The 14,018-nt window shown below is 40.7% G+C and overlaps 1 protein-coding gene across 1 annotated transcript; it reads left to right on the top strand.

Moving 5' to 3' along the window:
* The first annotated feature begins 10,933 nt into the window (after positions 1–10,933).
* LOC126376398 (uncharacterized) lies at positions 10,934–13,993 on the top strand. Its single transcript, XM_050023724.1, has 5 exons — positions 10,934–11,204; positions 12,353–12,450; positions 12,672–12,762; positions 13,161–13,238; positions 13,899–13,993. Exons 1-5 carry the CDS (start codon positions 10,934–10,936, stop codon positions 13,991–13,993), a joined length of 633 nt encoding a protein of 210 aa, XP_049879681.1.
* Positions 13,994–14,018: the final 25 nt, after the last annotated feature.

The raw sequence follows: 14,018 nt of genomic DNA, 5'->3' as shown, positions 1-14,018 counted from the left end.
GGACATCTCCAATTTGGTCAATGTACGCACTTCTTCATAATATTATACATATAGGTTACATACAGTAGTTAGGTACTTTACAATAAAAAAAATCACAAAGAGAAATTTACTCTTAGTCTCTAGTGTAATACTCACCTGTTAAGAAAAAAAAACGAACAATAGTTAATACAGCCAGTTTCCAACGAGCCAAATCAGTTACTTTTTACAAAACGTCAAAACACGATATTACTATGGAATTTGTATGAAAAATCTCCCTGTGACGTCATAGAAAAACGTGAGAAAATGTCGAACTTATTACGTTTTTATTGATTATAATTCGTAAATAACTTAAATAGAAAAATGAAAATATTTTTCGGTACTTTTAGATCTGTCTTTATTTAGTAATCAGAATTTCATAATTTATCTTGAAATACAGGACTCAATTCTGGAATCTATTAAAATACTTATTAAATATACGTCAAACAACATTTACATATCAATAAGTTTTAAATTGAGGAGCTCGGTGACGCAGCGGTAAACGCGCTCGGTCTGCGATTGTTGAAGTTAAGCAACTTTCGCAAAGGCCGGTCATAGGATGGGTGACCACAAAAGAAAAAGTTTTCATCTCGAGCTCCTCCGTGCTTCGGAAGGCACGTTAAGCCGTTGGTCCCAGCTGCATTAGCAGTCGTTAAAAAATGTAATAAATGTTTCTTTCTTTCTTTCGTTAATAACCACCAATCCGCACTTAGCCCGCGTGGTGGTTTAAGGCCCGATCTCCCTATGCATTCATAGGGAAGGCCCGTGCCCCAGCAGTGGGGACGTTAATGGGCTGATGATGAAGTTTTAAATAAACTTACATGAATTAAGATCACAATAGGTGCTTTTATCGCAGTCTTATCATTATCATTTCGCGAATGAAATAGATGTTGGATAAAAGATCATTTTCATCTGCCTATCTCAGTGCTACTTACTACTGAGATATCGTTGATGTGGGACGGAAAGCCGCCAGACTCAAATGGGATTGGGCCGGACATGTTTGTCGCATGCACCCTGAGCGGTGGGCACGGATCGTCACGCATTGTGTGCCTCATGACGGATACAGACGTTGTGGTAGACCTCGAAAGAGATGGCGTGACGACTTGGACGCTTGTCGGAGGGACTGGCCAGAGTACGCACAGGACCGCGAAAAATGGAAAGAGGAACGGGAGGCCTTGGTCCAGCAGTGGGATCTTCTAGGCTAGATTAGATTAGATCTCAGTAGAGATTATAGATGTGAAGTTGGAAATTTATACATTAGTAAATCGTGTTTACAGGCGTTTTCCATTAAACCCGTTTATACTTAAGTCTTAAATCAAATCCGGAATAAAAATGTACAAATTGAATAAAACGAACGATAAAGTTGTTAGAATCAGAAGGCAGAAATTCAATCGCGTAGTTTTTAAAAAAAAGAAAAAAGAGTATTTCTATTTCAATCGGATGCAAAATAAAAAGTTCCAATGTTTGACGTCATCATTTGCTACGCAATGCACTTCTTTAAAGTAAAGTAAAGTACGAATAACATTCTACGGTTTCTAATATCTATTTTACACACAAAAAATGAAGTCTTACGGCCTTACAAATAAACTTAGTGTAGCTTTTTATACCGATCGTAACCTAAAAATAAGCACAATCTACAATTAAACTCGGAATAACTTATACCTTGGTGTAACGTCTCATACTATCGCTAAACCGACCCTCACCCTAGTTTAAGTTCGGAATAACCTAAAACTGACCGACATTGACAGATTTCATTTTTTTGGTGATTCTTCTTCTTCTATCTATGTGGGTTGTGAGGTGGAGTAACCTCATCAACCCTGGTGTCAGGGTTACTATTGAGCCGCCAAAGGCCCCTGACATGGCTCAAGTAACGACTAGGTACTTACTTACATTAGTAAGTAGTAAACGGGACCAACGGTTTAACGTGCCTTTCGAAGTACGGATCATCTTACTTTTTGGACAATCAGGTGATCAAACTAGGGATCACAATGTGATTTTTATGATATGTCCCCACCGGGATTCGAACCCGGGACCTCCTTTGGCGATTAGTTGGTTTCTTCTCGGATTTTTTAAATTATCTTCTTATTATCGGTTTATACCAGGTTTAACTATTCCTAGTATTATCTTGAAATAAGGATGGAATTATTATTTGTAAGACCGTAAGTCTGTAATGGATACCCAGATAGATAACCACCCTAAGGTTGCCTGGCAGAAATTGCTATTTAGCAATAAGGCCGCCTATTGTACTTATGTTTTTATTCGTATGTTTATGTCCTTTGTATATGTCGTTGTGCAATAAAGTATTATTGATTGATTGATTGATTGATAGATACCTTATACATAAACTCAAGACCCAGCGCCCAAATAATGTTTCTTAAAGGATGCCCCATTGACGGACTTTCCAGGCTAGACTTCCTCAAAAATAATGTAGATGGTAAGTACTGTAAAGATTTTCCTATGTTTAACCTTCTAATTTCATAGATAACAAACATGCGACTTTTATCTTTGTTTAATGGGTATAAATGATGACCCTTTTTATTACACCCAGGCCCAATTACATCTTCCACCCATTATTATTCTGATCAAAATAAAGAGAAGCAATATACTTAGGTATAAACATAAATCTATAAATAATGTTATCCAAATATACATTGTATTTTTGTATAATTATGTACTTACCCGAGTAATGAGAAAATAGGTAATTATCACATTAAATGTCGACATTTTTGGGGATGTCTGGAAAGTTCCCAATTATAAATCATAACAAGCAGTTTTTTTGACATGAAGTCCTAAGATGGATATCATAAACTTTATAGAAACTTTATACACCCGTGTACCTACCATGTACCTACTCATATTTTAATTTAAACTTAATACCCCAAAAATATGACTTTGTCGCATATTAAAGCGTCTTTACCATAAAACAAGATGTCCGCAGTCAAGATGGCGGCCGCAAACACATGTTCTGCTGGAAAATGTTTATGACGTCATAAACCTGTTCCATAATGGCTTTGCTTTCAACTCGTGCGTTAAATTTTTAATATTGCTATCTATTGTACAGCCATGTGCTCGGTTTAGGTCGTATTAGACGTTATTAGTTACTTTTAATGAGAGACTTTCCGGGACAAGTTCCCCAAAAAAATATAGATCTTTCTAATTTCACGGATAACAGATATGTATCTTTTATTTATGTTTTTGGCTATAAATGTTGATCCTTCTTTAGGTATTACACCCAGGCACAGCACATTTTCCACCCATTATTATTCTGATCAAAATAAAGAGAAGCAATATAACATAATTCTACACATAACTGATCCAAATATCAAGCAATAATTATTGTTATATACGTATGCCTCTGCCATTACATAGTATTTTTGAATAATTATGTATTTACCCAAGTAATGAGAAAATAAGTAATTATCACGTTAAAATTATACAGCGCCATCTAAATTATTTTTGGTGAACTTAGCCTGGAAAGTCTCTCATTGCTTCGACATTAGATACTTACCAAGGCTGCATTTCTATTGACGCGGAGCTGTGCGGAGAGGAGCGGAGATGTGCAGGAATCGACCAATTACCGTGAGGAAGAGAGTGACAGAGCGTCTTCGTTTTCGCTCTCTCGAACGCTACGAATGGTCAAATCCGCACATCTCCGCTCTTCTCCGCCCGTCTCCGCGTCAGTGAAAACCCGGCCTAAAACGTGTTGCATTTCAGTTTAAGCTCGCTGCACATAGAGGCGGCGCGGCACGGGGAGTTTTCCGGGTCGATTTTTTTTTATAATGTTAGGAGCTTGGAACGTCTTGATATTTGAAAACAGTTATGAAAAAGTATCAAATATATTATAGAAGGCTCCTGTAGGAGTGTCCACATCTAATAACAAGTACTTTTGTCAGCGTTATAATTTATTAGCAAGAATTCGGTTCGCGTGGAATGTTCGTCTGATTTATAGCACCACACAATATTAATATAAATTCCATTAATCCATGCTTTTTCTTGTAAAGCGGCACAAAAATATAGGCTAACCTAAACCTTACTCTCGGTGTTAGCTATGTTTTTTGTAAAAAGTTATTCTCCTGTATTGGGCTGGTTTTTTCCTTCGCGGGTTGGAAGGTTAGACAGGCAGTCGCTTCTATAAAAAACTTTTTTTTTTTTTTTTTTTTTTTTTTGACGTGACTTATTGTAGATTTGCCGCAGATGGCATTAACTACTTGGCCGGACAAATGGGGAGCGCTGAAGGCTCTCACCCGGTACAACGTTTAAGACAACAGGCCTGAGGGTGCCCAGTTGGGCGCGAACCTCGGCTCAGGGCGTCGTCTGAGAGGAAAAATATTTGAAAGAATTAATCGACCCTAGTGGGTCCATAGCGATAAGCGCTGAATGAGGGAAATCGTCGACCACGCCGGCGGGGTCGGTATCGGGGACCTGAAGTGTTTGGTGTCGCGAGCTGATTGGCTGCCTCTATGGGTAGAGTAATCGGGTCGTCGGGATCGTATATTACGTCCTTCGGACGCCGATACTTTTCAGTACCGTCCCTAAGCGGAATGTACTCGGAAGCCGCAACTACCAGGGGATTTGGGTGGTGCGGAGCAGAATCGAAAAAACGTTTGGAAGCTAATTTGAGCCATTGGGCAATGGTTGGCAGACCTAGGTCAATGTGCAGATTTTCATTGCGAAGGAACCACGGAGCTCCCGTGGCTTTCCGCATGAAACGATTTTGTATTACCTGTAGACGGTGAATTTGAGAGGGACTCGCGTGAGCGAAAACTACCCCTGCATAGGTCATGATCGGACGGATGCAAGTCGTGTAGATTTTCACCTTATTCCTAAGGGACAATTTACTTCGCTTGTTAAGGAGACAATGAAGACGGCCCATTACAAACGCGGCGCGATCGCGCACACGTTTGATATGGGCCTTGAAAGTAAGACGTCTATCTAAGACTACGCCGAGATATTTGACTTGCTCCTCCCAAGGGATCGGCTTGCCAAACATCGTGATGACTTTAAGTTGACGGCGTGACCGTGGCGTGTTATAATAGCCCTTTGAAAAGTACACCGCTGCACTTTTCTCCGGGTTTACCTCGATTCTCCATTTGCGAAACCACTTGCCCAAGGCATTGGCCGCGCGTTGGAGGATTCCGGTCATCATAACTCGACCACGGCACGAAGAATAGATGGCTGTATCATCCGCAAATAAAGCTAATTCAGTATTAGGGGATTTGGGAATGTCACTAGTATATAATGAAAATAGTAAAGGGGAGAGGACGGAGCCTTGTGGGACTCCGGCATGTATCGGGTGCGGTGACGAGAGCGTCCCCTCCACGCGGTAGCGAAAGGTTCGATTTGAGAGGAAGTCTCGTATGATGTGCACGAGACGGTCTGGCACTCCCAGTGAATAAAGCTTGTAGATCAAGCCGTTGTGCCAGACTTTGTCGAACGCTTTCGCCACATCGAAGAAGAGCGCTCCCGTAGCGACAGGTTTTTTTAAGTTTAATCTACTAGAGATATGTTCAACAATACGGTGCACTTGTTGAACGCAGGAGTGTTTGGTTCTAAAACCAAACTGCTCTGGTGGAATAAGACTATTGGATTCGGCGTAGTCCCGTAATCTAGCAAATATGAGCCGCTCATAAACCTTCCCCATGGAATTGAGGAGACTTATGGGGCGGTAACTCGAAGGTTCGTTTTTAGGTTTCCCAGGCTTTGGTATACCAATTACAATTGCTTCTTTCCACTGCTGTGGAAAGACGCAGTTGCTCAAGGCGACGTTGAATATTGCCGTTAGTAAGCAGATGAGGGGAGCACCGAAGTTTTTAAGGACACGATTCGTGATACCGTCTGAGCCAGGGGCTTTTCGGGTATGAAATCTTTTGATAATACCTAGTACCTCTTCCTCAGTTACTTGTGGAAGAGGAGGATCGGTGGGAGGTACAGAAGCCCTACGCTGAACTTCAGAGTTCACCGTCGAGAGGTGCCTACGATCGATAGGGAGAGTGCTGGGCGAGCATTGGGCTTCGAGACTGTCGGCAAGGCATTCGGCTTTTTCGTCATCGTCGAAAGCGGGGGGTTGGTTAGGCCTATTGAGAGGGGGAGTAGGAACAACCGTATCCTTTTGAAGAGACCTAGACAGCTGCCAGATGGCCTGGTGGTGGGGCTCAATGCCGCTCAAAAGATTATCCCACCGATTCTGTCGCATGTCATTAATACGTTTTCTTACAGTATGCTGCAAGAGACGCAAATGACGGCGACATTCCTCGGTGCGATTGGAATCATATGCGCGGGTGGCTGCGTTTTTCTCCGTTAGCAGATCACGGATGTCGGTAGGCAGTTTCCAGCGATGGTCTTCCATCTCCGGAACCTGTTTTGAACTTTCGTTCAAAACCGACCTCACGTGATCCGTGAGGGAGTTAATAGCTGTCGAGGCCTCCTCTAAGGAGGTTATTTCTACTGGGATACTATCTAAGTACACTGAACTGGAAGACTGGAGGCCTTCGGCCACCTTCTCCCAGTCCAGCACTGTCTTAGGGGGTGCTGGATTATCAGGGGCGTCTAAACGGGAGCCTAGTTTTAATATAACAGGTCGGTGGTCGGATTGTAACTCGTGTAGTACTTCTATAGAACATAAACGTAAGTTTATGTTCTTTAGAAGCGCCAAGTCGAGTATTTCTGGTCTGTGGTTCAAGTCAGGGGGATATCTAGTGGGCTGCAATGGTGTTATTATATCATAATAGAGGGGCTCGGCTAGAGTTTCTAATACCCTGCCTCTTGTGTTTGTTGTTAAGCAACTCCAAGAAAGATGTTTAGCGTTAAGATCGCCTGCAATTATGACTGAATTACTGAGATTAAAGAGGGCTTCGAGGTCGCTTCTAAGTAACCTCTTAGAGTTATTAGGAGATAGATAAGCCGACACTAGTGTGATTGGCTGATGTCCTGTCATGCCTACTCGACAGATCGAAGCCTCAATGTCAGTGAGGTCAGGTGGGTCTATGGGGATACAGTGAAGTGACTTTCTATAATAAATGAGAGTGCCCCCTTTGGGCGTCTATAAAAAACTGGACCTGTCAAATCTTCAGGCTAGGTAAGCGGACCCTGTGAAAACGGGATAACGCTAGATGATGATTGTTTTTCTTTGCGCGTCTTTTTATTATTTTTATATAGTTTCCATAATCTCGGGACTATGGAGTCCCGGACTTTTGGAAGGCGGGCGTGGGGACGAAGCTAACACGTAGAGGCCTCTTGTCAGTAAATGTCAAATTGCAATATTGCTTTCTTAGATGAATTGCTTCGTTGTGGCCATTTCAAACCCCCAGTAGTTTAAATGCCATTTACAACAAATCTACATTAAGACTAGTCAAAGAAAGCTCCTACAGCGTCTTAACTTTGCCGGGAATGTATCATTAGGCAAGGCAGAAATTCGATGACATTCGGGAACCGGTCCAAATTTCTAACGGTTGAAATGTGTCCGAATATGTCAGAATATGTCGTCGAGGTTGGAATACTTGGCTAGGCAGGAAAACGGCCAGAGATTGAAACAGTGTAGTGTAGATTTGATTTAATGGAGCGGAACCTTCAATGCTCTAGAGGCACTCCACTAGTTAAAGCACACCTTTGTTATCATGCTGCTCCACAGCGAGTTGGTGGAGTAGCCTCCGTGGTCCAGTGGTTGAGCATTGGGCTCACGATCCGGAGGTCCCGGGTTCGAACCCCGGTGGGAATATATCACAAAAATCACTTTGTGATCCCTAGTTTGGTTAGGACATTACAGGCTGATCACCTGATTGTCCAAAAAGTAAGATAATCCGTGCTTCGGAGGGCACGTTAAGCCGTTGGTCCCGGTCACAACTTGCTGGTATAAGTAAGTGGTCGTTACATGACTCATGTCAGGGGCATTTGGCGGTTCAATAACGACCCTGACGTAAGGTTGATGAGGTTGGTATTCCACCTCACAACGATAAGAAGTAGAACTCAAAATGAGCTAGAAAAATGTTTTTTTTTTTTTTTCATTTTTCAGCAACAATCATTGTACCGCGTAGCACAGTGGTCAGAGCAATAAATCAGAAGGGTCGATAAAGATTTGTGACTCGCGGTAACCCAGCTTTCTTGTATTGATACTGCGCATTATTCTTTCCTAACCTTTTTCACTTCATGTATAATACTCCTTCTCTCGGGAGGGTTATGAGGTCAATGACCCACGAACTTTATATACCTCCGCTGACTTTGCAAACTGACGTATCTGTAATTTTTTGCTAAAATAATTTGTGTCTTATTGACAATTGCAAAAGGTGCAAATCAGATTCGCTAAAAAAATCAGATACTTCAGTTAGCGACATCTGCGACGATTATGTGTATTTATTGCAGTAAATACTTAATATAACTCAGTGAATATGAATTAATCAATATTTATAACAATCATAATAATCGACATGCAAGTATAAAAGAAATAAGTATTTCGCATTTAATAGTTCCGGCCAAGTAGTTAATGCCATGTGTGGCAAATCCACAATAAGTCACGTCAATAAAAAAAAAGTTTAATAGATATTGTCATTGAAAGTGTTACAAATAATTTGTTTTACATTTATTGTTACATATTTTCAACTTCAGAAATAGTAGTGTCTGAACAATTAATCGGTCAGTCGGCCAGTCGGTCAAAACCGTAGTCGGCATATCTCTATTTTTTTTTGACGTGACTTATTGTAGATTTGCCGAAGATGGCATTAACTACTTGGCCGGACAAATGGGGAGCGCTGAAGGCTCTTGCCCTACAACGTTTAAAACTACAGGCCTGAAGGTGCCCAGTTGGGCGCGAACCTCGGCTCAGGGCGTCGTCTGAGAGGAAAAATATTTGAAAGAATTGATCGACTCTAGAGGGTCGATAGCGATAAGCGCTGAATGAGGGAAATCGTCGACCACGCCGGCGGGGTCGGTATCGGGGTCCTGAAGTGTTTGGTGTCGCGAGCTGATTGGCTGCCTCTATGGCTAGAGTAATCGGGTCGTCGGGATCGTATATTACGTCCGTCGGACGCCGATACTTTTCAGTACCGTCCCTAAGCGGAATGTATTTGGAAGCTGCAACTACCAGGGGATTTGGGTGGTACGGAGCAGAATCGAAAAAACGTTTGGAAGCTAATTTGAGCCTTTGGGCAATGAATGTAGCCTGTAAAGTCTCTAATTACATTAATGTGAGACCTAAAGGGCGAAGTCGCGCGCGCGGAGAGTTACCGTTCTATATGTCGTATTATTCTTTATTCTATCAAAACACAAGGCTCATAAAAGCGTGTTCTAACCGCTCAGCAGCTGTGTGATATACAAAATTCCATTTCAAATCTGCACCGGACAGCTGATTGGGGATTACCGTTTGAATTCCAAATTCCATTTGCGATATTTGAGATTGTGGAATTCAATTATTATAGGCTTTGAATCAGGGAGGGAGGATTGGTGTGCTGTGTAAGCTGTGTTAGCGGTTTATTAATAACCTACCCAGGTTATAAATTGATGAGATGCATGGGGTGGGAAAATCGATGAGCTTTTTTTGAAGGAGGGACCTTCAAATCAAATCAAATACACTTTATTGCGCAGAACTAAATTTCAACAATCAGACATAACACATGAGTACAGTACAATTTGGGCGGCCTTATTGCTCTGGAGCAATTTCTTCCAGGCAACCACTAAAAGGAAACAAACATTTACAAACAACTTGGATGCGGGACGGTGCGACAAGAAACAAATACCTAAAAGTAAAACTAATGTTAAAATAATAAATACTCAATGTAATATAATACATATTTACTAAAAAATATAGGTACCTAACCATAATCTAAAGAAACTATGTATAATAATAAATAATACACTATACACACTCGTATACTATCGTACATTACGTCCTTCAGGCGCATGGTGTACTTAATTGTATTCATGAAGAGTTTTGTCCCCTGAACTTGTGCCCTTAGTTCAGTAACCAACATTTTTTTATCTTTTTTTCAAAAATTAAGTACAAACAGTGATTAAGCTAACTAGCATCGTTAAACCATGGTTTGTGTCGATGCTAGGTATCTACGATGTCCGTCTAACATTATACAGTGAAACCTGGTTAAGTGAGACATCAAGGGACCTGCAATGTCGTTTCACTTATAGAGGTATTCCACTTACCCAGTGTCTCAGATATACAGGTATAAATAAATATTGTCTCATTTACAGAGGGTTCCATTAATAGAGGTGAGAATACAGGTTATTTCAGTTATACAGGTGCGATCATTAAATAAAATAACGTGTTATGTATTTTCCAAATAAACATCTGTATGATAGTAAAGCGAAACTAAAAATGAAGGTAATTGAAGCTCAAAATTTGTACTTACGTTCTTGGAATTACGTGTGGAATTTGTGGGTAGAATAAGAATGAGTAAAGAAACAATGTTATCTCAGTTACAGAGGTTTATGCATATTTTACTCGCTGTCTCAGTTATAGAGGTAACTATGATGATAAATCGAAAGAACGAATCCCAGATATAGAGGCTTACCTCGTCCCACTAACAGAGGTAATTCAGTGCCAAAGTGTTGGGACCTCAGCATGAGTTCCAGTTATGGAGGTTTCTCACTTATCCAGGTCCCACTTAACCAAGTTTCACTGTATATACATAGATAAGTAGGTAACAAAAATTTGCGGTTAAGCAATAGGTAAACAAGCACACATAGAGCAACACGGACCTCCGCGGACCAGTAACCAATAATAAAGTCACTTAAAAATCCTCAAAAAGGATTCGCTACCGAAATACCACCTCCTATGATTTCAAACTCGTTACGAAGTTAAAACGTCACTTTCACGACATTGATTTTAGAAACGTCTGCAGATGTCACATTTCGTTTTTTATTTTGTGATTATTTTTACAAAGAAAACCTTTGGAATAAACAGGATTATCAAGTCAAAATGCCTAAAACTATGACTATAGATTTCGATACGAAATCTTCGGTTGGGAAGAAGTCGGGGAGTGTGAGTGAGGTGTCAGGAAGAATACCACTACATTTTGCTGTCCACAAGCCTGGTTGTCAACTGGAGAGTTGTTGTGGGATCTGCAACTTGTTCCCAGGAGTCCTATTGGTCGCCTTCTGCCAAGTGCTGGTTGGGTCTGTACTTCTGACTCTAATTTTGACCCACGAGAAACAGTATGATGATATGCATCAGACCCCGGATACTAGGTGTGAGTATCGATTGTAACATGATATGGTTACATACAGTCATTTATTTTATTTATTTATTTATTAGGAAGATTTACAGACAAATAACATTAGTGTATAAAACTGATTGCTTGACATGAGCAATATCATGTACCCACTTTAGAACCCTATCGCACTATCATATTTGACATTTAATGAGACTCACGGTTTAATTTGTCAAAAAAGTTAATGTGACATGGTTTCAAAGTGTATACATATTAATACTCGTGACAGTACATTTTTTTTATTATTATTTTTTCGGAAGTATGTGACCTAACCTGTATTGGGCCGCTTTCGCGGGTTGGAAGGTCAGACAGGCAGTCGCTTCTGTAAAAAAACCACACTTGTCCAATCTTCAGGTTAGGTGCAGACCCTGTGAAAACCGGGATAATGCTAGGGAGATGATGATCACGTTGGTCTAACAGAATTCAAATATATCTTTATTCAGTAGGTAACATAGTTACACTTTGAATCGTCAATTTTTACATAACGAATGTCTCATCCACCTAAAACTACTGCAGCTTCTCACAACCTGTATAGTCTGCCAACCATTGCCCAATGGCTCAAATTAGCTTCCAAACGTTTTTTCGATTCTGCTCCGCACCACCCAAATCCCCTGGTAGTTTCGGCTTCCGAATACATCCCGCTTAGGGACGGTACTGACAAGTATCGGCGTCCGAAGGACGTAATATACGATCCCGACGACCCGATTACTCTAGCCATAGAGGCGGCCAATCAGCTCGCGACACCAAACACTTCAGAACCCCGATACCGACCCCGCCGGCCTGGTCGACGATTTCCCTCATTCAGCGGTTATCGCTATCGACCCACTAGGGTCGATTAATCCTTTCAATATTCTTCCTCTCAGACGACGCCCTGAGCCGAGGTTCGCGCCCAACTGGGCACCCTCAGGCCTGTTGTCTTAAACGTTGTACCGGGTGAGAGCCTTCAGCGCTCCCCATTTGTCCGGCCAAGTAGTTAATGCCATCTGCGGCAAATCTACAACAAGTCACAAAAAAAAAATCACAACCTGTATAGCCGGTGAAAAGAAGCTGCAAGAAAAACCTCGGTACAGGGTCATAGACGTTCTTTTATTTTAAAATAAACAAAAAACATTGTTATACAATTACAGATATGAGTATGGCGACGGGTGCTATACTTAGCGGCATGACCGGAGCTGGGTTGCTGCTTATTGTCGTGGCACTCACCGAGAACTGCCGAGCTATGCTGGTAAAGGGTTAAACATTATTTGTGAACTGTTTTTTAAATAAAGTACGTCAGGATTACTATTGAGCCGCTAACGGCCTCTGACATGACTAATAGTAAATAGAAATCCCCCAGTGATAGTAATCCTGACACCAGGGTTAATGAGGTTGGTAATTCACCTCACAACCTACACGTTAGAAGAAGAATAAAGTACTGACGTAGTATTGAATTGTCCTTTTTTTCAGGTATACCTGTTGGTAGCAACAATTGTATGGATCGGTATATTTTCCCTGGCCGTTGCTAAAATAAGTCGCGCTTGCATCAGGTTTAATGACGGTAAGACACTTTTTTTCTAGGAAACTACCAAATATTGTATTGCACAAACAGGAAAATACAAAACAAAACAGAAATAGAATGAGTACAATAGGCGGCCTTATTGCCAAGTAGCAACATCTTCCAGGTAACCTACCTATTACCTACCTTCAGCTGGAGCAACTATTTTTTTTTCCCGGTTGAGAGTCCTCAGCGCTCCCCATTTGTCAGGTCAAGTAGTTAATGTCATTTGCGTTAAATCTAAAATAAGTCACGTCAAAAAAAACCTGGAAAGAAAAATACTGAAAAATGCGCCATAAGCTTCTGAAACCCAGTAATGGGTCTTAAAGTTTGTTTCTAACTCGAATTCTATTACCAAAAGTTGCCTGGAATGAATTGACTAATCGAATTAATTGTTTCAGCTCCAAAGATAAAGGATGAACAGCATCGACTAGCGAACCTTGCATGTGTCAGTGGATTATTTACGTTTTTAGGAGCTGGTATGTATTGGGCTGCACTTAAATGCACTGCGCCGTAGCAACCGCGCAGTCACTATATTAAATTACAAGCACACGAAAAAAAATAATTATTACGTTCGAATTCGTAAAGGGTTGACATCAATTTCATGCGGTCCGCAGTCGTGTGAAGTCGATATTAACTGCATACTTCAAACGTCTACAGCCGACCGCGTGAAGTTGAAGTCATGACTATGAAGTTAATATCGACTTCATAATGACTGCAATTGACCGCGCGAAGTTGAAGTCACGACTATACGAAGTCAAACGTGAGATAAATTAATCACTACATAGTATAAAACAAAGTCACTTTTTCTGTCCCTATATCCATATGTACGCTTAAATATTTAATGCTACGCAACGGATTTTGATGCGGTTTTTTTGATAGATAGTGATTCAAGAGGAAGTTTTATATGTATAATAACATTCATTAAATAGTGGAGAAATATTGTTATTTTTGAGGTTTTTAATGTGAAGTCGTAAATAATTTCATTTTGAGCGAAGCCGGGGCGGGTCGCTAGTATAATAATATAAGTTTGTGCTAGTATTTTTCTGAAGAAAACGTGGCATTTATATGAAGTTTAAATTTTTTTTCACTTTAAAAAAAAAAAAATTAAGCATTTATTAGTTTCTGTGTTGTTCCAGTGGCTTATTTCTTCTCATTTCTGGTGGTATTCAGTTTCTACCACTTCCGGTACGTGCGTCGCGCCATTTTACTTCACGAAGCCGAATGCGACTGATACTAGATTTGATATTGATTATAAT

This window comes from Pectinophora gossypiella, chromosome 20 (genome assembly GCF_024362695.1).
Source record: "Pectinophora gossypiella chromosome 20, ilPecGoss1.1, whole genome shotgun sequence".
In the NCBI taxonomy this organism is placed as follows: domain Eukaryota; kingdom Metazoa; phylum Arthropoda; class Insecta; order Lepidoptera; family Gelechiidae; genus Pectinophora; species Pectinophora gossypiella.
This window is presented reverse-complemented; position numbering and strand designations above follow the sequence as displayed.

Excerpts from the sequence above, each read along its gene's own strand:
- LOC126376398 (XM_050023724.1), top strand. The coding sequence starts at position 10,934 with ATGCCTAAAACTATGACTATAGATTTCGATACGAAATCTTCGGTTGGG. Across the intron at positions 11,205-12,352 it reads TCAGACCCCGGATACTAGGT|ATATGAGTATGGCGACGGGT; the intron begins GTGAGTATCGAT and ends ATACAATTACAG. Across the intron at positions 12,763-13,160 it reads TTGCATCAGGTTTAATGACG|CTCCAAAGATAAAGGATGAA; the intron begins GTAAGACACTTT and ends TAATTGTTTCAG.